The sequence below is a fragment of the Chrysemys picta genome, chromosome 2 (genome assembly GCF_011386835.1).
Source record: "Chrysemys picta bellii isolate R12L10 chromosome 2, ASM1138683v2, whole genome shotgun sequence".
Classification (NCBI taxonomy): Eukaryota; Metazoa; Chordata; order Testudines; family Emydidae; genus Chrysemys; species Chrysemys picta.
Genome location: NC_088792.1, coordinates 193,741,520 through 193,764,438, shown reverse-complemented (window position 1 = coordinate 193,764,438; position 22,919 = coordinate 193,741,520). Strand labels below are relative to the sequence as shown.

The window sequence follows — 22,919 nt, the reverse complement described above, 5'->3', positions numbered from 1 at the left end:
AAGATAAAACCAAAAAAAAATATTGTTTACGGTTAAACCCTAACTGAATGTTTCATTACTATTTTGTTTCATTTTAACCATTTTGTTTTTTTATTTTCTTTTTTAAAACTAGCTAAATTTCAAAACATTGAAACATTGGCTTGAAACTAAAAGTCAAGATGTTTCATTTCAAAAACATCAAAATGAAACATCTTGACTTTGAAAAAAGTCATCAAAACTATTAGTTGAATTCAATCTAAATTTCTGAATATTTTTTGTTGATCTCAAACTGGGTGAATCAACTATTTATCTGAAAAAAATTGTCCAGCTCTACTGAGTTGGGCCTGGACAAATGAGACACTATAATAAAACCAAAGAAGGGACCCACTGGATTACGGGGGAACATGCTTTTTCTATATTTTATTTGAGAAACAATGACAAAAACATTGTTAACTGTGGAGGAAAAGTAAGAATGGGAAGTCTATTCATCAGTAGCTCATTCTCAGAAGTATAGGGCTCAGACTAAAGATATATGAATTTACCGTGGCTCTGTTTTCACTAATTTCTAGAACGACAAACAGAAGATGATACTATTGGATTTGGCAATGTTTTTTTAAACATTACATATTCTGGCCACATGATCTTAATGTCAACATAAAGATGGGATATAAAATATGGAAAATAAAGGGATACATCACCTCACAGTTAACGAGCTCTCCTGATTCTTTAAAGCTCAGAGTAAAGACGTGTTGGAGAAAATTACCCATTATGCTGCCCACATTGTTATTTATAGCAAATGAAGGTTACTGTGACAGTGAGGTGACAAATTACCTTCCAATGCTGAAGGAAAATAACAGTTTAAAAGTTCAACACTTAGAAATTGCTAAGCAAGACTCGTGTGTACAAAGAAATATACACCATATTCGTATTCTTAAATTAAGTGCCAAATCAGTGAGCAGATGCAGGACTGACCTTGGATCGTGGTGGTGCTCGGATGTACCATTTACAGTCAACCGCCTCCGTATCAGAAGCTTTTCCTTCCTTCACAATTTGCACAGATTCCACAATTCCTTCAGGTCCTCCCATCTCAAACTCACAAACTGAATAACAAAATACCACAAAAATGAAACCTGAACAGCAAGCAAAAAATATTTTCTACAGCAGAAGGCAAAGTCCTCCAAGTTTTATGAAATATCTAGCATACCAACCTGGCAATGGTTTCAAAACTCCCAGGTCCTTAAAGTCCGGATCTTAAAAATTTAGAAAGGAGAAAATCAGTCTTGTTCAATATTTTGGTTATAACATTTTGTTGAGTTTCATTAGAATATTACAAGCAATTGTGGGAGAATCTCTCTACACTTATTTCCCAGAAACTTTTAAAGACCACAGCAACAATTGATAATGCAAAATGTGTTGCCAGTTTACTATTAAGCTCTTTTTATTTTCCATTATGAAAATCTGCTATAGGCATAATTTTCTTTGTCTCCATCCCAATTTCTTATCACTGAACACGAGAGATGTTTTCAGGATACATCAGTGGGCAAGAGCACCAGACAGCCATCCCTTTGGTGTTTTGATGCAGCAATCTAATGCAAGTGGTTATCTTTCCAGACATTGCACACCGGATCCCTTTGCCTACTTCACAAACCCTTGCACAGCATGGTTACCATAGCTAAAGGAACTCACATATCTGAATGATCTGTGACCCCAATTGATAGTGCACTAGTTGAGCCACTGTCTTTGCCAAAAATCAGCCCTGTGGCTGTTAATAAATAAATACCAGTTTGCCACGGGATACATTGAGTAAACAAAGTTAATGAATATAATGCAGCTTGCTGTTTTAGTGCATACACACACAACTATCTTTAATCTCTGAGAAACTTTGTATCCTATTTATAGCCAAGTGCATGATTTACGTAAAACGAGATTGGTCTCAGCCCTGTGCCCTAGTAGACAAGTGTCCACATTATACAAATCAGCATTTCACAAAGTTTGGCACAGTCGAAGACACTGTTCAAGAGAAGCCCAAAACTGAAATGTGAAAGGACTAAAATATTTCAAGAGAGGATGATCTCTTGAGATCAGATTAGTCATTGTTCAAGAATCATAGTGTATCACATCATCATTCTCCTTGACATACATATTCCAGCTTCCAATAGGCTGTCTCTTTATTTCATGAGAAAGAAAACAAGCAAAAAAAAAAGGTGCGGGTCTTGATATTTTTGTCAAAATTCATAAGATTTGGTTTCCCCAGATTGGTGACAAATACTTATGACACACACTTTGTCACAACTTCTCCTGGACTTTTTAGAATTCTGAGCCACCTTTTGCCCAGACTTCATTGGAATAGTTCAAGATATAAGCCATGATAGAGTTTGAATCTATGTATTCAATAGATTTTATTTTATTGTCTCAGAATTAGATCACTGTATCAAAAGCTTAAAAGCATGAAAAAATGTCTTCAGAAATATGGAAATGCTTTGCAATTTCTGCAATGCCATCTCAACCAGGGCTAGTCCATACAAGGAGAAGAAGAACAAGAAAGAATGTTCAGTATATTGGATCAGTTACGATATATTGGCTTTAAAAATTAAATGTGTAAAATCACCTTGTGACACCATGTCTCTGTACACTTTAGTGTGTGTTTCTGTTCTTTGCAATGATCTGCTGTTGTTTCAGAATATAGGTCTTAGTTACATGCCCATAAACTAAAGGGACTGCAGATATATCTGAGCAGACAATCAGCATTAATTGTTAAGAAGACATTTAAAAAAAACAACCCTAAATTTAATTAAACATACCAGTTAATGAATTTAGATACCAGTACCTATAGCTGAAAGCAGGACATTTGTATAACTGGAATCTATTTACTTAAACTACAAACTCAACTTAACATCCGAAACCACAGAGTCCTATGTACATTTCAGTTTTCTCTAACAGATAGTTTTAAATCTTCATGGGCTGGATTCTCAGGTCTGCTGAGGCAACTTTAAGGCCACTTTGTGTTGCTTATGTGGTGCACTGTGCCAGGAGAAGGGCAGTAGAGAATTCTTCCTGTACCAGTTAACTCTTGAGTGGCAGAGGTGACTCTGTCACCTCCTGCTCCAGATGCCCCCTCACAACGTAAGGAGGGGAGCAGCATGATGTAGGTGGGAGAGGGCCTGGCAAAGACGAACTCTGCTACACAAATCCTTGTAGGCATAAGTTACGGCTGCCCCTATGCCCACACATTTTGCTTAAGGGCTGAGAGGCTCTGAATCATAGAGCAACAACAACTTGCCCGTGGACCCTATCTCAAATGGAGTGGAGACTCAGGTCCAAGCGGTTTTATTCATTTTAATCTACAAGTGGGGGGGTTATTTGGAATATTCATAAGAATATTTAAATAAGTTGGGGCAGTACAAGTGTCCATCAAGGCCTCATCAACTTCTTGTCTTCAGTTAGCAACAGGGAGCACCACCATACCCACACATACACCCTTCTTGAGGGTTGCCACAGCTGCTCCCAGAATGAGGGTCATTTTGGTCATATGTTATGTTTGCTGAGGATAGGGGACAGGCCCTTCAAGGCCTCTCTTGCCCCTCCCCAGAGTCTCTGACAGTTCCATACACTTTTACAGAGGTGGCAAGAGGCAGAAATGTGGCAAGTGGTGATAGTTTCCTAGGGATAAAGTATTCAATGAAGGAATAGAAAATATACTCTGACGAACTAGGAAACAAAGGTTTCAATCTGTAAGCCTTTGACGGAAGCAGAATTGGAAGAATTCTTGTACTTTGAAGATTTCCAAGCTGGAAGGAAAAAAAAAACATTTTTTCTTTTTTTTTTCTCGACCCTCCTCCCCGCCCCAACTGAACTTCTAAACTGGAAGATAATAGCACCGGTCTAAATGTATCAAGATAAAGTGGGACACTTCTGTAGTTTCTTGATATAAAACTCACTCCACATGCTATTTCACTAGATGACCTTCTCCTGTGTAACTTGTTCTTTCTTTCGAGTGGCTTGTAGATTTTAAGACCAGAAGGGACCATAATGATCATCTAGCCTGATCTGCTGCATAACACAGGCCCAGTAATTTCACCCAGTAATTCTTGTATCAAGTCCAATCAAAGCCAGAGTACAGGCTCACTTGTTCCAACAGGATTTTAATTAACTCATGTGGAAGTTCCTTCGGCTTGATTTTCAGAGACACTGGAAACCTGTGGCTCCCATTGACATCTACAGGAGATGTGGCTGCTCAGGACTTTTGAAAGCTTTATTCTGAAGCTTTTCTGTAGCAAAATAATGAGGTTTGATTTTGAGATTAAAGAAAAACTAAGGTGCTCAAGTGCTACTCCACATAGGCTCCATAAAATATAAATATTGGATACACAAATACATAATAAATAAATAAAGCAACAACCTAGAATAGAAGTTATACATTATAGATGAGGCTGAAATTTGAACCATGTTCAAACAGTTTGTTATTTGAATAACAAATAGCTAGTAGATTTATTATTTGTTTTTGAAGTAATATAACACTAAATGGCTTATTTTAGAGGCTGCTGTTTATGATTTAATAAAACAGATGGTGCTTGTTTTATTATTAGTTCTGCTCAGTCAGAGTAAAGCAGAGCAGAACCTTTGTTAAGTTATTTATATACTGAGTGGCCAAACCTTCTGATTGGTGACAAACATCCTGTTGCTTGCAGCTGGAGGAAACAATGGGAAAATCCAGGAGGATCTACAAGGCAGCAAAACAGGATAGGACAGAGGAATCATTGAGCAGGTCCTCAAGGAATCAATTCTGAAGCACTTAGAGGAGAGGAAAGTGATCAGGAACAGTCAGCATGGATTCACCAAGGGCAAGTCATGCCTGACTAACCTAATTGCCTTCTATGAGGAGATAACTGACTCTGTGGATGAGGGGAAAGCAGTGGATGTGTTATTCCTTGACTTTAGCAAAGCTTTTGATACGGTCTCCCACAGTATTCTTGCCACCAAGTTAAAGAAGTATGGGATGGATGAATGGACTATAAGGTGGATAGAAAGCTGGCTAGATCATTGGGCTCAATGGGTAGTGATCAACAGCTCCATGTCTAGCTGGCAGTCAGTTTCAAGTGGAATGCCCCAGGGGTCGGTCCTGGGACCGGTTTTGTTCAATATCTTCATTAATGATCTGGAGGATGGCATGGACTGCACTCTCAGCAAGTTTTCAGATGACACTAAACTGGGAAGAGTGGTAGATACGCTGGAGGGTAGGTATAGGATACAGAGGGACCTAGACAAATTAGAGGATTGGGCCAAAAGAAACCTGATGAGGTTCAACAAAGACAAGTGCAGAGTCCTGCACTTAGGACGGAAGAATCCCATGCACTGTTGCAGACTAGGGACCGAATGGCTAGGAAGCAGTTCTGCAGAAAAGGACCTAGGGGTTACAGTGGATGAGAAGCTGGATATGAGTCAACAGTGTGCTCTTGTTGCCAAGAAGGCTAACAGCATTTTGGGCTGTATAAGTAGAGGCATTGCCAGCAGATCGAGGGATGTGATCGTTCCCCTCTATTCGACATTGGTGAGGCCTCATCTGGAGTACGGTGTCCAGTTTTGGGTCCCACACTACAAGAAGGATGTGGAAAAATTGGAAAGAGTCCAGTGGAGGGCAACAAAAATGATTGGGGGCTGGAGCACATGACTTATGAGGAGAGGCTGAGGGAACTGGGATTGTTTAGTCTGCAGAAGAGAAGAATGAGGGGGGATTTGATAGCTGCTTTCAACTACCTGAAAAGGGGTTCCAAAGAGGATGGATCTAAACTGTTCTCAGTGGTACCTGATGACAGACCAAGGAGTAATGGTCTCAAGTTTCAGTTGGGGATATTAGGATTCAGGTTGGATATTAGGAAAAAAAATTTCACTAGAAGGGTGGTGAAGCACTGAAATGGGTTACCTAGGGAGGTGGTGGAATCTCCTTCCTTAGAGGTTTTTAAGGTCAGGCTTGACAAAGCCCTGGCTGGGCTGATTTAGTTGGGAATTGGTCCTGCTTTGAGCAGGGGGTTGGACTAGGTGACCTCCTGAGGTCCCTTCCAACCGTGATATTCTATGATTCTATGAACCTTTAAGGGAAATTGGAATGCATCAGAAAGTCTCTGGAGGGGCAGATGTCTTGCAATCTCTATAAAGATAGCATCAAGAAAAGCATGAAGAATCTCCATGGCAGGGTGCAGGAATGCATTTGAGTCTATAAACGGAAAGTTTTGTTGCATATTGGGTTTGCTTTTAAAAAAAAGATCATATTGAGTATTTACAGGAGCAGCAAAGGTCTCTGAAAGGAATGAGAGGTGTCAAGGCACCTTTAAAGTGAATGGTGTTGCAGCCCATTTCACAATTAATGGAATTCCTAGAAATCAAATACATATAATACTCACTAGAAAGACTGAGGAGCAGAAGTACAGCTGTGGCTTCTTATGAGAGAGTAAAGGACTGATTTGAGATGTTTACAGTGGGTTGCAGGAGAACAAGAAAGGTGTGGGAGTTCATCGGGATCCATAAAGAGAGGGTGGGGGTTATCTATGGAATTTGTAAAAAATGGATTACAACTCTTACATAAGAGGTGTATGAGAGCACTGTGGATCTCAATAGGAGACAGGGGAGGAGAACATTTAAGGTATTTCCACAGGCAGGAGCTTATCAAGGATCACTATAGTGGGCATGTCAGTTAATTCTTCAAAAACGTAAATCAACATCATCATTTTTTCCAGACAGTTTAAGCAAACTGTAGCCTCCCATGCAGCTATATAGCCACATACATGCACACCCATAGCAGGTCACTGCAGCCTGGCCAATAACTAAACTGCCTAGTTAATGTTTTGGTCAGACAACTTATGAAGTAATGCCTGATTCACTTTTTTTTACTCATAACAAAATAAATCTAGGGCCAAATCCCATGCGGTGATGAGTGTTTTCAACTCCCGCTGACTTCAGTAGATGCCAAGCACCCACAGCACTTCACAAGAGTGTTCAAAATTAGCAACTTCACACAGTTTCAAACTTCACATACTTATACCAAGAAGACATGATGGACAACATTGTTATTTACTTATTATTTAAACATATATGTAGCAAATTCAGCAACAAAAATGTACAATTACTATAATGTCATAATATGCAAGCAAAACGAACTCTCCAAAACATGTTCAAAATAATTCTGCACCAACTCAACATTCTGGAGGAAAAAAGTACAAAATATGCCCAATATAACTTTCCAATGGATACACACCACAGATTCCACAATGCCTACTGTAGATGTTTCTCCACTGTGCTGAACTAAAACCAAAGTTTCACATAACACACACCACCACAAAGGAGACATCGCTCATGACAACAAGCAGCATAACACCAGATTCCATGTTGTATACAAATTTGAAAAACAAACATATTTCACATTACAGCACAGATTTCACAGACTTTCCAAATTCAAAAACAAACATTTGGTATATATTCTGGAATTTGTATAACTGCATGCTTTATGTTAATGTATGATGTATTTGGAGCATGTGTTGGGAAAAAGTTGGGAGAAAGTAGAAATATTTTGCAACTGCATTATGGAATCTATCTTGCTTTTATTTCTACATTCTTTCCAACAAGAAAGCAACATATCTGGCTTCTTAAATGCTTGGAAACTATGACATTTAAATACAAGGAGGGGTAAGCAATGAGCTAGGCCAATGGCTTGGAGTTGAAATGGTGTGGTCATGCATTAGAATGTGTTGCTCAGACATCTTATGAAATACCTGGTTCACCATCTCTTATTTGTAAAACTCTAGGGACAAGTGACCTTCACTCCCATTGACTTCAGCGTGAACAGTTTGGTTCTGTTCAGGTAGTGACTAGCGCCCTTCTGATAATCAGGGTATGGAAGACAGTTTCCTGCCTATCTGATGTGGTTGGGGAGGAGGGTGGTAAACACAGATGAATGGTCTGGTTAATATGAAATTGAGAAGCTACTTTAGGTAGAAACTTAGGGTATGGTCATAATGAGATTTTTTCCTTGAAGAACATTGTAAAGCCCCCAGTTGTCCAATCTTCTAGGCAGATAAACATAAACAGATGTAGCAATTCACACACATCTAATGGCTTGAAAGGATGTTTCATAAAGCAACTAAGAATAAGATTCAAATCCCATATTGGAATAGGTTCTCTAATCTGTGGGAAAAGATTATCAATCCTCAGAGGAATCTTGATATTGTGGGGTGAGTAAAAATGGAAAAGCCATCAACAAGAGCAGGAAAGGCTGTTAGAGCCGCCAAGTGAACCTGATAACAGACCTGATTTTTTTTTAAATGTCAGCAAATAGTTTATGATGGTGGGAAGAGAAGAATGAACAGGAGAAATGTGTCAGCTGGTATACCAAAGATATCTCATTCACTTTAGAAGATGATATTGTCTCAGACACTGTTTTTTACCACCATCTCTTGCACCTCTATTGAACAGGAAGTGTCAATCATCAATTTACAGAACTTCCAGATTAGGATGAAGTGTCTGACTGGCATGCTGAGACAACAAATGGCAAATGATTGGAAGTTTCATTGGTGGATGAGAAATAAATTCAAATGTCCAGCTTGATCTTGTTCAATACTTTCAAGAGTAATGGAATTGGTGGATATGCGTAAAGAAGACCATTTGTCCATAAAATAAGGAAAGCATCCTCCAATAATTGAGGGTCCGATCTTGAGAAAAAATGCACTTTGGGTTGATGGCAGTGGCAAAGAGGTCCACTTCGGGAAACCCCTATGATTGAAATATGTTGCTGAAGATCCATGAGTCCAACTCACATTTGAAATTCTATGAGAAATGTCTGCTGAGGTAGTTGGCCACGTTACAAGGAAGTAGGAAGCAGAGATGACGATCTGGTTGGCTACACACCAATTCCAGAGAGTTTTATTGCTTTAGCACAAAGCGCCACCCTAGCATTTGATGCAGAACCTGCAGGCCACATTGTTTCTCATGACCTTGATGGACTTGGCTCTGATCAGAGGGAGGAAATGAGTGCAAGAATTTTGGACTGATCTCAGTTCTAAAAGTGAAGACAAAACTCTTGTGGAGACCATTTGCCCAAGATAGTGTGTGATCCTAGATATACCACGCATCCTAAGAGGTATGTGTCCAATATTATAATGATGATAGGAGGAGCCATTATGAAAGAGACTACCACACAAACCTTGGAAGGGTCTTTCACCAATTGAGTGAGTCCAGAACCTGACAGGGAACAGACAGTTGCTAGTCCAGATTGTGATTCTTGGTTCATAAATTGAAGCTGTTAACAAAGCAGCACCGGTGATGCAATCATCTCAGGCTATGAAGGTACAAGCTGCCATAGGACTGAATAGTTGGAGACAATTTCTTGCTGAGGTTTGAGTACTTATCTGAATCCTTGAAATTGGATTTTTAGGGGTGTGAATCTGTCACACTGTCCAGTGAAACTCCGAACAAATCTATCTGGTGTACTGGTGTCAAAACGGACTTTTCAAGATGGAGTCAAAGGTCTAAATTATGGAACAGAGACCTTATAATTTGTATTGCCAATAGGACCTCTTGGTAAGATTGACTCCTAAGTAGCCAATTGTTGAGATAAGAGAAGATGATTATCCTTAGTTGACCTAGAGGGCAGCTACAACTACCATGATCTTTGAGAACACCTTTGGGGCAAAGGAGAGGCCAAACAGGGGCACATGGTACTAGAATGGTCATGGTCAACTATAAAATTAAGAAACTTTATGAGAGGAGTGAATCACAACATGAAAATATACATCCTGAAGTTTGAGAGTTACATAAAGGGAAATATAGCTGCAAGAGTCACCATCCTGAATTTCTGTTGTTCCACATAATTGTTTAGATGACTAAGATCTAACATTGGTCTCCATTCCCCATTCTTTTTTGGGGAACAGAAAGTACTTGGATCAGAAACTCTTCCCCTTGTACTGGGCTGGAACTGGTTCTATGGCTCTTAAGTGTAGAAGAGATGCAACTTCCTGTGTCAGCAACCGATCATGAGAAGGGTTCCTGAAAAGGGACAGGAAAGAGGGGCGATGGCAGGTAGGGATAGAAGTGAAATGGATGGAATAACCAGATGTTATGACTGTCAAACCCCATTTATCAGATGTTATTCTCTTGCATGCAGGTTGGAAATGGGAAAAATGGTATCCAAAGAGGGGGAAGGAAAGTGGAATGATGCAGCAGTAGATTCCTGGAGAGTGGATGGTTTGGACTCTTGACCAAGCCATCAGAACTAGCATTTAGATGATGTGGATAGCTGAGATGAAGTAGTAGTGACAGAAGCTGGCTTCCTTTTTTTGAATATTGTGGTCTCTTAGATGATAGTTCAGTTGGTCTATAGAAACTAGAGAAATGAGCTAGGTGAGATCTCTGTGCTGTTTGAGACCTGCTAAATTCTTTTATTTGCAGGTGTATAAATCCTAAGGCATCTAGGCATGAACATCAAATCCTTCAAGATATGAAGAAAGTGGTCCGTAGAATCTCAAAACAACTTGTGATCATCAGAAAGAAGATTCTTGTCAGTACTTGTACCTCCCTAGGGAAACTGGACAACTAAAGCCAGGATGCTTGCTGCATCATGGTCATAGTGGAAGTGGACTAGGCTGCAGTATTGGCTTTATCTAAGTGGTAAACATTGTGTTATGCATCCACTGTGTTTATTAACCACTTCTACAACCAGAGAATTTGGTGTCAGGTGTTAAAAAAAAAAAAATCTCAGAGTCCTTGGCCGGAACATAATATATTTTGTTGGCACATTTACAAGTAGGAGGTGCCATAGCAGGATGGTTTTAGCAGGCTCTGGTAAAGCTTCATTTACAGGAAGGGCCACACGTGCAGAAGCTGAAGTATGTAAAATGTCAGGAGCTAATGATGACAGTCCTGGACCTCCTCCAGAAGAATCTGCAGCATATCATTGATGCCCTTCATCAGCTCCTGGAATTGTCTAAAGGCTATGGAAGATGGTCGAGGCATTACAGCCTCATCTGACAGTGATAAAAAATATCTGTTTGAGGAGTTGCTTCCTTTTCAGCTCTTTCCTCCTACTCCTCAAAGTGCTCCTCCACTGATTCTGGTAGGTGAGGTGGGAGTGAAGTCTGAGGAGAATGGGACTGCCTATGCTCCCTGCGAAAATGACTGGGGTCCCTTAGAAATTGCTGACACTACATGGCCCAGAAGTCCCAATAAGGCTACTGGGGGGCCCACACTGAAAAGGAGGTGGCATCCACTGCTGGTCATACTATATAGACAGAAAATGAGGTTGTCTTCCCTCCCTTCTCTCAGAATACGTATGAGAGTGATTTCCCACAATGTAGACAAGAGATCCCTGAACCAAAATATGTGAGTCAGAGGAGTCTTCCTCAACATATTCTAGGGGCGGTGATCACAATTCACCCTGGATAGTTGAAGTTGGTGAAGTAGTGGGTCTGAATGAAAAACGTGGAGGTGGTGACTCAGAAGTCCTTGGTGAAAAAAGGTGTTTCAGTACCAGTAAATAATGGAGACTCTCAGCTCCTTCAACACAAGATCTTTTGAATACTAAATTCCTGCTATACCAATGGTGCATAGACAGGAGTTGAATGTGATTCTGTGGACTCTGGCTTTGGTACCGACACAGGCACCTATGTGGAATGCTTTGAAGCTATGGGCACCGAATGCTTCCAACCAGAATCAGATTCCATTATAGAAGTCTGGGGTACTGACATAGGTACTTAGGTGTGCATGGTGTAGTTCTCGCTTTTATGGTCATGAGCACTCAAAGTAGAAGTGGTCCTCAGAACCAAATCTCACTTTGGAGAAGCATGACTCATAGAAGTAGCTTTAGATGACATCCCAGTACCAGAATCACTTGGACCCTCAATAGTACTTCCTTGGAACTGAGGTTTCTGGAGCCTTCTTTGGAGTTGGTGACTCCTGCTCTTCTTGTCAGTACCTGTCCACTTTTGTGGGGCTCTCAGTACCAGGGACACAGACAAAGCCACATTCCCCGAGGCTTTTGGTGACCAAGGCTCTGAAGTAAATAAAATACTAATTACGGAGTTCCTCGAGGCTCTCAGTGAATGGGATCCAGAGATAGAAAGGACACTAAACGTGCTCAGTAGCCATGTTACAGGAGGGTTCTTGGAGCCTGGGTAAAAGCTGGTCATAGGGCTTGCTCCATCATTAAGACCTTGAACCTTATCTCCCTAGTTTTACAAGATCTGCTCTTGAATGAGGAGCAGATCTTACAGTTAGCTGCTATATGCATGTCTCACAAACTTCGGAGACAGCGAGAATGTCCATGACTCACTGGAATAGCCTCCCAGCAGGAAAGACAATGTTTAAAGCCTGGGGATCCCAGCTTACCCCAGAGAGTAAAAGCCCAGAATAACCCCTCAAACAGAGAAGAACAATCAAAGGGAAAACACCACCAACAAATGCCATCTATAGCAACTAAACTAAGCTAAACAATGCTATGAAAATCTCAGGCTAAAGGTTGAGGGTGGTTCTCCTGACCTACCCTATATAGCTTCAGTATGGGCCATGAGGATGTGGAGAGGGCATGTGCAGGCCAAACAGGCAACTGCTACTGAAAATCACTGGTCAAAGGCGCAGCAGGGCACATAATCATAAGGAAACTACTCAAGGAAAAGCTGTAACTTACTGAAGTTGCTAGTTGAGTTGTCTCTTGCATATAAACAAAAATTGAACCAATTTGTTATTCATTTTTAAAAGATAAGTAAACCATATCATCTAGTTTCTACATGTAAAAAAACAGCAGGCTGCTAATGATAAATAAGGAAACCATTCAATTTGACTCATTAAATCATGAGCTAAAAATAAGCATTTAATTTTGCCCTGATTGAAAAACTGAAAAGCAATAAGTATTCTAGCTTATATCAAGCAGCTGGTAACAAATTCCAGTAGTTACATGTACTTGTCTATCATGGAACTTAGAGAGCAGATCTTACGTACAAATGCTCATAGTGAGATTAAATGTTTGGAAATAATTTTAAGAGTAATCTGTTCTACACTCTCCAGTGGAAGTATCATAATACTCCTGTGTAAAAATCACAGAGCTTGCGCAATTCAATATAGAATAGTAGGATTATTTTAAGATATTTCATGTTGTTGTCACTTGGCATTTGAGGATACAAAGCAAATATTGCCTGTAAAACTGATGACAAATTCAGAAGATTTTAAGGGACAACTGAAAGCATGTTAAAGCAATCTCAGAAGCAATTCAGATATAGCAGAAGAACCCTGAAAAGAAAACATCTCTTTTGTGAATTGTACAAATAAGGGGACTGAGCTGTACTATAAGAAAGAGAAAAAGCTCCTGTAAGTAAAGCAACCGCCCACCCACTAATTTAAAAACATCACCTTCTGAAATCTAAATTCCAGCTGTTGTTGGTGTGGGATGTTTTAAAGGGAATTTGTTCGTATGGTTCTTTCCAGTTGTACAGTCATACTTTAATTCCAAGAAATATCCCTGCATGTTAGTGTAGGTACCAGGAAATCTTCACAAGAAAGAATGTTGTGCTTTTACTAAGAATTCATCCTAGAGTCCTTATGGAATTACCTGAAGCAATCTCAGAACCATTGGCAGTTGTCTTTGAGAACTCGTGGGGGACAGGTGAGGTCCCAGAGGACTCGAGAATGGCAAATATAGTACCTATTTTTAAAATGGGGAACAAAGAGCATCTGGGGAATTATAGAGCAGTCAGTCTACATTGATACTTTGAAAGATACTGGAACAAATTATTAAAAACACACAAACAATTGGTGAGCATCTTGAGGATAATAGAGTAATAAGGAATAGCCAGTATGGAATTGTCAAGAACAATTCATGCCAAACTGACTTAACTTTCTTCTTTGACAAAGTTACTGACCTAGTGGATGCAGGGAAGCAGCAGACATGACATACCTTGATTTTACTAAGGCTTTTGACATAGTCCTACCTTACATTCTCATAAGCAAACAAGGGAAATGTGATCTAGATGGAATCACTATACAGTGCATGATTGAAAAACACTACTCAAAAAAGGTAATTATCAATGTTTTGTGGTCAAATTGGGAAGGCATATCTACTGGGGTCCCACAGGGGTCAATCCTGGGTCTAGTACTTATCAATATTTTCATTAACAATTTAGATAATGAAGCAACAAGCATGCGAATAAAATGTGCACACAACAGCAAGCTGGGAGTGGCTGCAAGCACTTTGGAAGACTGAGGGTGAGAATTCAAAACAACCTTGACAAATTAGAGCATTGGTCTGAATTCAACAAAATGAAATTCAATAAAGACAAGTGCAAAGTGCTACACTTAAGAAGGAAAAATCAAATGCACAACCACAAAATGGGGAATAACTAGTTAAGTAGTATTACTGCTTAAAAGGAACTGGGGATTACAGTGGATCATAAACTAAATGAGTCAACAATGTGATGCAGTTGCAAAAAAGGCAAATATTCTGGGGTACATTAACAGCAGAGTTTTATGTAAGACATGGGATGTAACAGGCCCATTCTACTCACCACTGGTGAGGCTTTAGCTGGAGTATTGTGGTCCAATTCTGGGTGCCACAATTTAGGAAAGATGTGGACTAATTAGAGAGAATCAAGAGGAGAGCAACAAAAATGCTAAAAGGTTTAGAAAACTTGGCCTAAGAGGAAAGGATAAAAAAATCACTGTACTTGATGACCTTTCGAGATCTCTTCCAACCCAACATTTCTATGATTCTCTTCAACAGAAACCCTGGGAAACTTCTAAAATAATTACAGCTGGTAATAACCATAAGCTGGTGTTTAATCTTTGTTTCCTGTGTACCATGTCTAAGATCCGTGTTGTATGCTGGCCTAGTAGATGTATCTTGCTAAAGGAAAAAGACACACGCCCCGCACTTTCACAGGGATATCTTAATTTTGTCTTTCTTTTTGGGGTGTTTGAAGTGTCATTGAACGGAGAGTACAAAGATTCTCTTTGTTTATCGGAAGCATAACAAATGAATGCTGCAAAGTCCTGTGGAAATGAAAATGATTTGATATGTTATGTGACAAATTAAGTTTCATTAACAGAAACACAGCCCATTACTTGTGAATGACAAATATGAAACAGTTATTTTAAAAAGACTGAACCAATGCTTTTATATATTTATTTCATCATATTTCTAATGAAATTGTCAAAATAGCTCCAACTTTCAATTTAAAAAGGAGCTTTTAAACTTCCAAAATAAAATTGTTGGCCTCAGTTTGATTTCCTTGTCTCACCTTTCCTGATCTTGACCCACTTTCATCATCAAAAACTGAATTGCATTGTGCCCTGACGTACATCTTGTACAACTCCACTGACTTCAATGGGATTGTACAGACTGCGTCAGGCAGCATTCAGTCATATACATATAGGGTGGTGGGTTTTTTTATTATTCTTGGTCCTTTGATATTGAGGTTTCTAAATGAAAAATTTGAATGGTATGAAAAAAAAATTATTTCCTCTAGCCAACTCCTCAGCTCTGTTTATTTGACCACCTAATGCAGCTATATTATTAGGCTGACCTACTCAGGCCATTGAATCAATTCCATGGGGACCAAGTGCAGAGTGGATTGCAGGGGCAGTAAGATCATGCCCTAAGGCTCTTGAGGGGAAGAGAGTGGGACCAAGTCTGGGGTCCCCAACATTAAATCAAGACCAAAAATATTACCTGGGTGGGGCTCCCTTGGGAGATATAAATATTTAACAATGACAATAACTTGTATTACCATAACACTCAAAGGCCCAGTTCAGGGATCAGATCCTCTAATGCTACCCACTGTTCAAACACATGGAAAGATGGCCCCATGCCGAAAAATGTGGGGCCATGTGCCCTTTCATCCTCTGATCTACTGATCGGTGTTATCTGTCAGCCTTAATGAGCCCAAGACTCTGTTCTACTTCAAAAATCTGTACATCTACACTATAGCAGCACAGCTACGGCACTGCAGCTGTGCCTCTGTAGCATAGATGCTTGCTACACACACAGAAGGGAGCTTTCCATCAACGTAGGGTGGTGTAGGGAGATAAAAGGAAGAATTCTTCTGTTGGCCTAGCTGTGTCTACAGTGGGGTTTGGTCATCCTATGTTACGCAGGATCTGGACATTTTTCACAGTCCTGAGTGAAGTTGCAAGTCAACTAAAGTTTTAGGTGTAGATCAGGTCTGAGCCAGTAGATCACTCTTGGGACTATACAGCCCATTTTGTCTCCCTGACTGGCAATCAACAGAGGAGCAAGTCACACATGTGAATACTGGGGAGGCACTGAACATACTGAGTATCTCTTCAAGATAATATCCCACTTGTCAGGTGTCCTGGAGTAATGGACTCTGAACCTGGTCTGGGAGAATGTTGGACAACCTGAAAGACCGTATACAGCCATATCTAAGGGTACATCTACACTACAGGGGGGAGTCGATTTAAGATACGCAAATTCAGCTACGTGAATAGCGTAGCTGAATTCGACGTATCGCAGCCGACTTACCCCGCTGTGAGGACGGCGGCAAAATCGACTTCTGCGGCTTTCTGTCGGCGGTGCTTACTCCCACCTCCGCTGGTGGAGTAAGAGCGCCAATTCGGGGATCGATTGTCGCGTCCCGATGGGACGCGATAAATCGATCCCCGAGAGGTCGATTTCTACCTGCCGATTCAGGCGGGTAGTGTAGACCTAGCCTAAATGGCATTAACCCTTCAGAATGGAAGACATTATAGAGTATGGCTGAACTATGTAACTTCAGCTGTTCTAATATCGCGAAACCAACAGGGCTCAGGATTTGGCTCATTCACTTTTTAGGGACAAACTCTAGGCTTCCCTAAGAAAAGTGGCATGGTTGAGGTGGGAATAGTGGTTCATTAATGCCTACATATCCAGCACAACAGGCATCCTACAGTACAGAGATAAATGGCACAGGGTGGCTGCCATAGCCATCTGCTAAGCATTGCTTCTCTAAGATGGATGAGTTTGCCCAGGAGTTCTGCTAAAGTCTAGCATATACTGCTGGTAGCAGTACATAGGTCAATTGGACTGACAGCTGGGCATTTGCCCTAGCCTGTAGATCGAACTGCCAGGGACACACTTTGGCACATGAGCTACATATGGCCTCAAAGGAAATTACTGAGGTTGTTGAGTGGATTCTGCCTGGTTACTTTATTGGAAGGAAAAGGCAAGCGCTCTCCCAATTGTGCTTTACAGAGAAGGATTTAGACTTTGGAAAACATTAATGAGAACCTATAAACAGCACAAACCATAAATTCATCACAATGCTCTAATTCCTTTGAAGGTCTATATATGAACATAATTAACCCATTTTAACAGTTTAGAATAGCCAATTATATTTACGAATATCTGGGTGGGTTCAAATAGCACTGCCTAATCTGGTGCTGACCCTGTAATGAGACCCAATCCCAGAAGGGACAAACTGAGGTGCCAGTGTGATGTTTCCTGATCATGCGCCAGTGCCATGTCATGTGGAATAAGAGCAGCTTCATACCAACTACGAGCTCTGTGGTAAAAATGGAGCCTCAAGGTGAATCGAGAGATTTCACCTAGCTTCTCAGCTTGAGTTGGGCACCTCACAGTTTTCCTCCCACACTTTAACAGGAACACTGATGCACTATTCCCCTAAGTCAAAGCTGGTATCTGCATTTGTGGAGAATGTCCCCTTATTCTCAACCCAACTTCTCACCTAGGAGGCATAGCAGAGCAGCTCACAATGAACATTTGATCTGAAGTGAAGGGTCCAACTGAATAGCACTGCAAGGGATCCCAAATGTGTATGAACCACCCCGATTACAATATTTGCATGAAAGGTATGTATATTTGCCTCATCTTATGGTAGTACAATTTACAGCATAGTTGATTAAAATAGACGTATTGTTCCTGAAAGTAGGACCAAGAGAGGTGGTGAAGACTCCCTAACTCCTGCAGACCTTTGGACTCAAAGGCACTCTAAGAATATTCATAGGCGAGAAAATACTTGTTAATTATTTCAGTGTGTAACAAGGTTGGATTTTAAAAAGTTACAGTACATACTGCACAGTAGAACCCTCTTATAACCAAGTTATTTCATACTCCCCAAAACCAGCATCATAGGCCGTGCAGGTTTACTCTCCATCAGGAATAGAAATCTGCACATGCACATCACTGAAGAATTCTGGACTGTCATTCTACTTCACTGAGATGTAAATTCTCTCCTCCCAAACACAATATCTTAGCGGAAGAGACAAACTGTTATTCAACTCGATGAGTTCATTTCTAGTTCTCAACACATGTGCCCTTTGCAAGTTGAGGGAGGAAGGTTTAGCCAGCCCATACAGTGAGCTACAAGTGCAGCTTTAAAAGCTGTGGACTGAAGAATCTGCAGAGGAAAAGAAGCCCATTCTCATAGACTCCAGAAACATCTGCAGGGAAACCCAGACCCTCTGCACTGCTGTTCCTGCTGTACCCCGGCAGTACAGCTTTCTCAGAAGCCATGCCAAGGCTCTCATTGGCTCTCTCCCCTATCGTTGGTCACTACCCATTCTGCTACTGTATAAATTTCTTCTTTAAATCATTTGGTGATTGAGAGGGCCCTGTAGCAGCAGTTCTCTTGCATATCTCCCCAAAGCTTAGAAAGCTCCAGCAAGAGAAGAAGAGCACAGAAGGGTTTCCATAAACTATAAAGGGAGAGATCTGCCCGGAATTCTTTTTGACAAAATGCCATTTCATCGAAAAATGCCAATTTGTCAAAACAAACTCTTTGCAAGAAAGGGTCCCTTTCAACAAATTGTCTGACTCCAAAAAATATTGAAAGTTTACAAATTCATGTAGACATTTTCTAAATGAAAAAGTTGTGGTATTTTGGTTCAGAATTACTTTTTATTTTGGAATGTAACTTAATTTACACAATCAATAGGTTAAAAAGAAAAAAGGTCATAATCAAAAGAAAATATTTCATAATTATCAAAATGAAACAGATCACCTCAGAGATGGCCACAGCTTAAGATGAGACATTGGACAGGTGGGCCATGGCTCTAAGGTGGCACCGCGCATTCTCTCTCTCAGGATACTTGGCTGTCTGGGTCTTGCTCACATGAGCAAGGTCTCCCGGATCGCCATATGTGGGGCCGGGAAGGAATTTCCCCCCAGTTCAGACTGGCAGGGATCTTAAGGCTTCTTTGCCTTCCTCTGCTGTGTGAGAGTGCAGGTTACTTGCCAGTAAGGTGACCAGATGTCCCAATTTTATACGGACAGTCCCGATTTTGGGGTCTTTTTCTTATATAGGTGAAAACATCCAATCAATGTGCAGCTGCAGTCAAAAAAGCTAACAGAATGTTGGAAATCATTAAGAAAGGGATATATAATAAGATAGAAAATATCATATTGCCTCTATATAAATTCATGGTACACCCACATACTGCACTCAGATCTGGTTGCCCCATCTAAAAAAGGATATATTGGAATTGGAAAAGGTACAGAAAAGGGCAACAAAAATTATTAGGAGAATGAAACAGCTTCTATATGAGGAGAGATTAATAAGACTCGGACTTTTCAGCTTGGAAAAGAGATGATTAAGGGAGAATATGATAGAGGTCTATAAAATCATGACGGTGTGAAGAAAGTAAATAAGGAAGTTTTATTTACTCCTTCTCAGAACACAAGGTCACCAAATGAAATTAGAGGTCACCAAATGAAATTAGAGGTCACCAAATGAAATTAATAGGCAACAGGTTTAAAAACAAATAAAAGGAAGTATTTCTTCACACAACACACAGTCAACCTGTGGAACTCTTTGCCAGAGGATGTTGTGAAAGCCAAAATTATAACACCATTCAAAAAAGAACTAGATATTGTTCATGGAGCCATCAATGGCTATTAGGGATCGTGTCCCTAGTCTCTCTTTGCCGGAAGCTGGGAATGGGCGACAGGGGATGGATCACTTGATAATTGCCCTCTTCTGTTCATTCCTTCTGAAGCACCTGGCATTGGCGAATGTCAGAAGACAGGATACTGTACTAGATGGACCTTTGTTCTGACTCAGTATGGCTGTTCTTATGATCAGATACGTGGCTATCCAGGATTTTATGAGTTGATTGTACTTATGCTCATTTTGGCCACTTGTAAATCCATGGGAATAGTCTGGAGAGAACTCATAATTAACTTAGAATGGATAATCTATCTACAAGGTCACTATTGTTATCCCTATTTTACAGATGGGGAAACTGAGGCACAGGGAGGGCTGTGACTTGCCCAAAAAAAGAGTTCCATTTGCAAACACCATAAAATGGCAATTGTAGGACAAGGCCATTTTTTTCCAAATGACAATATTCATAATTTGTTTGTGTACTATTCATCAAAAAAGGATATAGACCTCTACCCCGATATAACGTGACCCGATATAACATGAATTCGGATATAACGTGGTAAAGCAGTGCTTGGGGGGGCGGGGCTGCACACTCCGGTGGATCAAAGCAAGTTCAATATAATGTGGTTTCACCTATAACCCGGTAAGATTTTTTGGCTCCCAAGGACAGCATTATATAGGGATAGCGGTGTATTTAATAAAGTAGCAGATTAGACAGGCAAATTATCTGCTTTTTGGTAGTGTTTACAAGGAACTGAGGAAGGAAATCCATTTTCATTTTCAGCATCAGGTCAAACATTCTAGCCCATCAGCGCACTCAGGAGTTTTAAGTGTAGGTCAGCAGCTTATCCAGTGGGAAGGCAATAAATTAAATTTCACTCGACCAGATCAGGATTTTGGCTGCCAAACAATAGGATTTTTTCCTAGCTTGATCTAAAAGTCTCATTTAAAACTACAATAATAATTTCACTTTTAAATAAAACATTTAATTTAAAAGCATGTCACAAACTCTTGATCCATACATAAAACATCATTGTGATATATCCACCAAGCTCACAGCAAGCTATGTTAATGCTAAATATTGTTATTATTATGGTATTAGAACCTACGAATCCAGAGATTCTAAACAGCCAAACCTGGCATTTAAACTTCTAAGCCACCCTCCACCTAGTACACATTTCATATACATTATAATTACAATGTCTTATTTCAAAACTACTTTATACTGAAGTTTATGGCCAGTATCAGTAATAACAATTTGCCTAATCCCTATAATGAAATCTATATATGACTTCTAGAACAAAAAACTTTTCCAGAAAATTGTCCTCCATTCCCTTTTTTTTTAAATGTTCATGTATCAGACAGAAAACAACTACAGTAAAGAAAGAGGGGGGGGGGGATCCAAGTAGTAATAGTATCATACAATCTTTTATTAATCCACATACTGCAACCAGCAGATCTGATAACATTGCCTCTGGAGCTTCAACTACTAGATAACATCTGGCAAATGATGTTTGTAAGTCCTGTTACACAACATCTTCTGGCTTTTCAGTGTCATCTAGGGGACTGATATGTGACTAGAATAACACATTTTACACTGCCTGCTTTTGCCATGTTAGTAAGGATTTTTAATAATAGATGTGCCAGGGTGATTTTTTTTTAATATTAGTTCTTTAAGATTCCTTGGTAGTACAATTTTTATAATTTTGTCCAGGAATTCAAAACTGTTAATGCCAAGGCCATACTAGGTATTAGATCTAGTCTTTCACTATCAATGTATTCACATAATCTTGCTAAATCTTTAACGTGTAATGACTTTTGAAGCAGTCTTTTTAAAATGCCGGTCAGGAACATTTTGTAAATTGCTTATATCTTTGGCATTTTTATAGGAATTGCATTCCCTTAGGATGGCTTTTTGAGTTGTTTAGTAGCAAGAGCTTTTATTAACCTAAACATTGCAATATTTCTGCTAGTCTAGTACATATTTTAGCTTGTACACTACATTTCACTACAGCTTAATTCTCACCAACAAATGAATTCCAGCACAAATATGCAAGACACTCCTTCCCTTTGAATAGCAGACCATGATCATGAAAACAGTGCAAATTTCACACAATTAAGTCCAGTCATCGGAGCCTGACACTCAATTTAAAGAGGTAGCAAAATTATTTGTTGTATTGATTATGCTATGCATTTTTAACATTAAATGGCTCTCTAAGGGAAGGACTAATGCTGTTGACAGTTATATTACAGGTTTTATTTGCGTACCACTGGAATATTCTGAATGAAAGGTTCAGTATTAGTAGCTATAGCAATGTATTATACACATACAATTGTCAATTCACTTTTTAGTCAGATTGGAAGGACCACTCATACAACAATTGATGAGCAGTAAGCACATAAAATGGGTTTGTAGATGAACAAACAGTTTTTTCATTCATCCATCCCTTCCCTTCCGGGGTCCGTGTTCTTTTTGTTTTTAAAGAAAAGCTTTCCTGTGAGCCAAATTCAAACCTGGCATAAATGGGAACCATTCCATTATTGCCAAGTGGGTTGTACCCACTACGCAAGCAGTGAATATATTGTTGTGAGTTTTATACTTTGTCACAATGATTCATGAAACTTTATGAAACTCACGATTGTATTAACATATTAATTATTTTTAAATTATTTTGCCAAACTATTGTATGTCAACAGTAAAAGATACAGGGCCAAATTCAACTTGACTGAAAGTAGGTCCAACTCAGTTGCTGTCAATGGACTTGCACTTACTTACATCAGAGAAGAATTTGGCCAACCTGCCTGTCTGGAAATCCGCACAAGGCACTTTGCAACCAGTGAATTTGTAGTGCTCCAGCAATGTTCTTGTACACCATGATTTTAATTAGAAGAACTAGCTACAGAAAAGCTGGAGGAAGGCTTTAAGAGGGCATGAAGAAATCTGCATGCCTGATCTAATAATCACTAGTCCCAGTTTTGATGCTAGCTTTAAATACCTGGGTATATTTTTGGCCTTTAAAAAATTATATTTCTACTTTGAATTTTTGTTTAAACTTTAGAATGTGTAAT

At 39.8% G+C, this 22,919-nt stretch overlaps 1 protein-coding gene across 13 annotated transcripts in view; it reads right to left on the bottom strand.

Moving 5' to 3' along the window:
* NETO1 (neuropilin and tolloid like 1) overlaps positions 1-22,919 on the bottom strand; it is an 88,273-nt gene that overhangs the window by 30,454 nt on the left and 34,900 nt on the right. For all 13 annotated transcript variants that reach the window (XR_002888236.3, XR_010598808.1, XR_010598807.1 and 10 more), the window contains 2 exons: positions 1,188-1,229; positions 952-1,079 (listed from right to left, as the gene is read on the bottom strand). Coding sequence is in view for 10 of the 13 variants with exons in the window: in XM_042860413.2 (XP_042716347.1) it covers positions 952-1,079; positions 1,188-1,229 (170 nt within the window). In the remaining 3 variants the exon portion in view is untranslated. The remainder of the gene's footprint in view (positions 1-951; positions 1,080-1,187; positions 1,230-22,919) is intronic.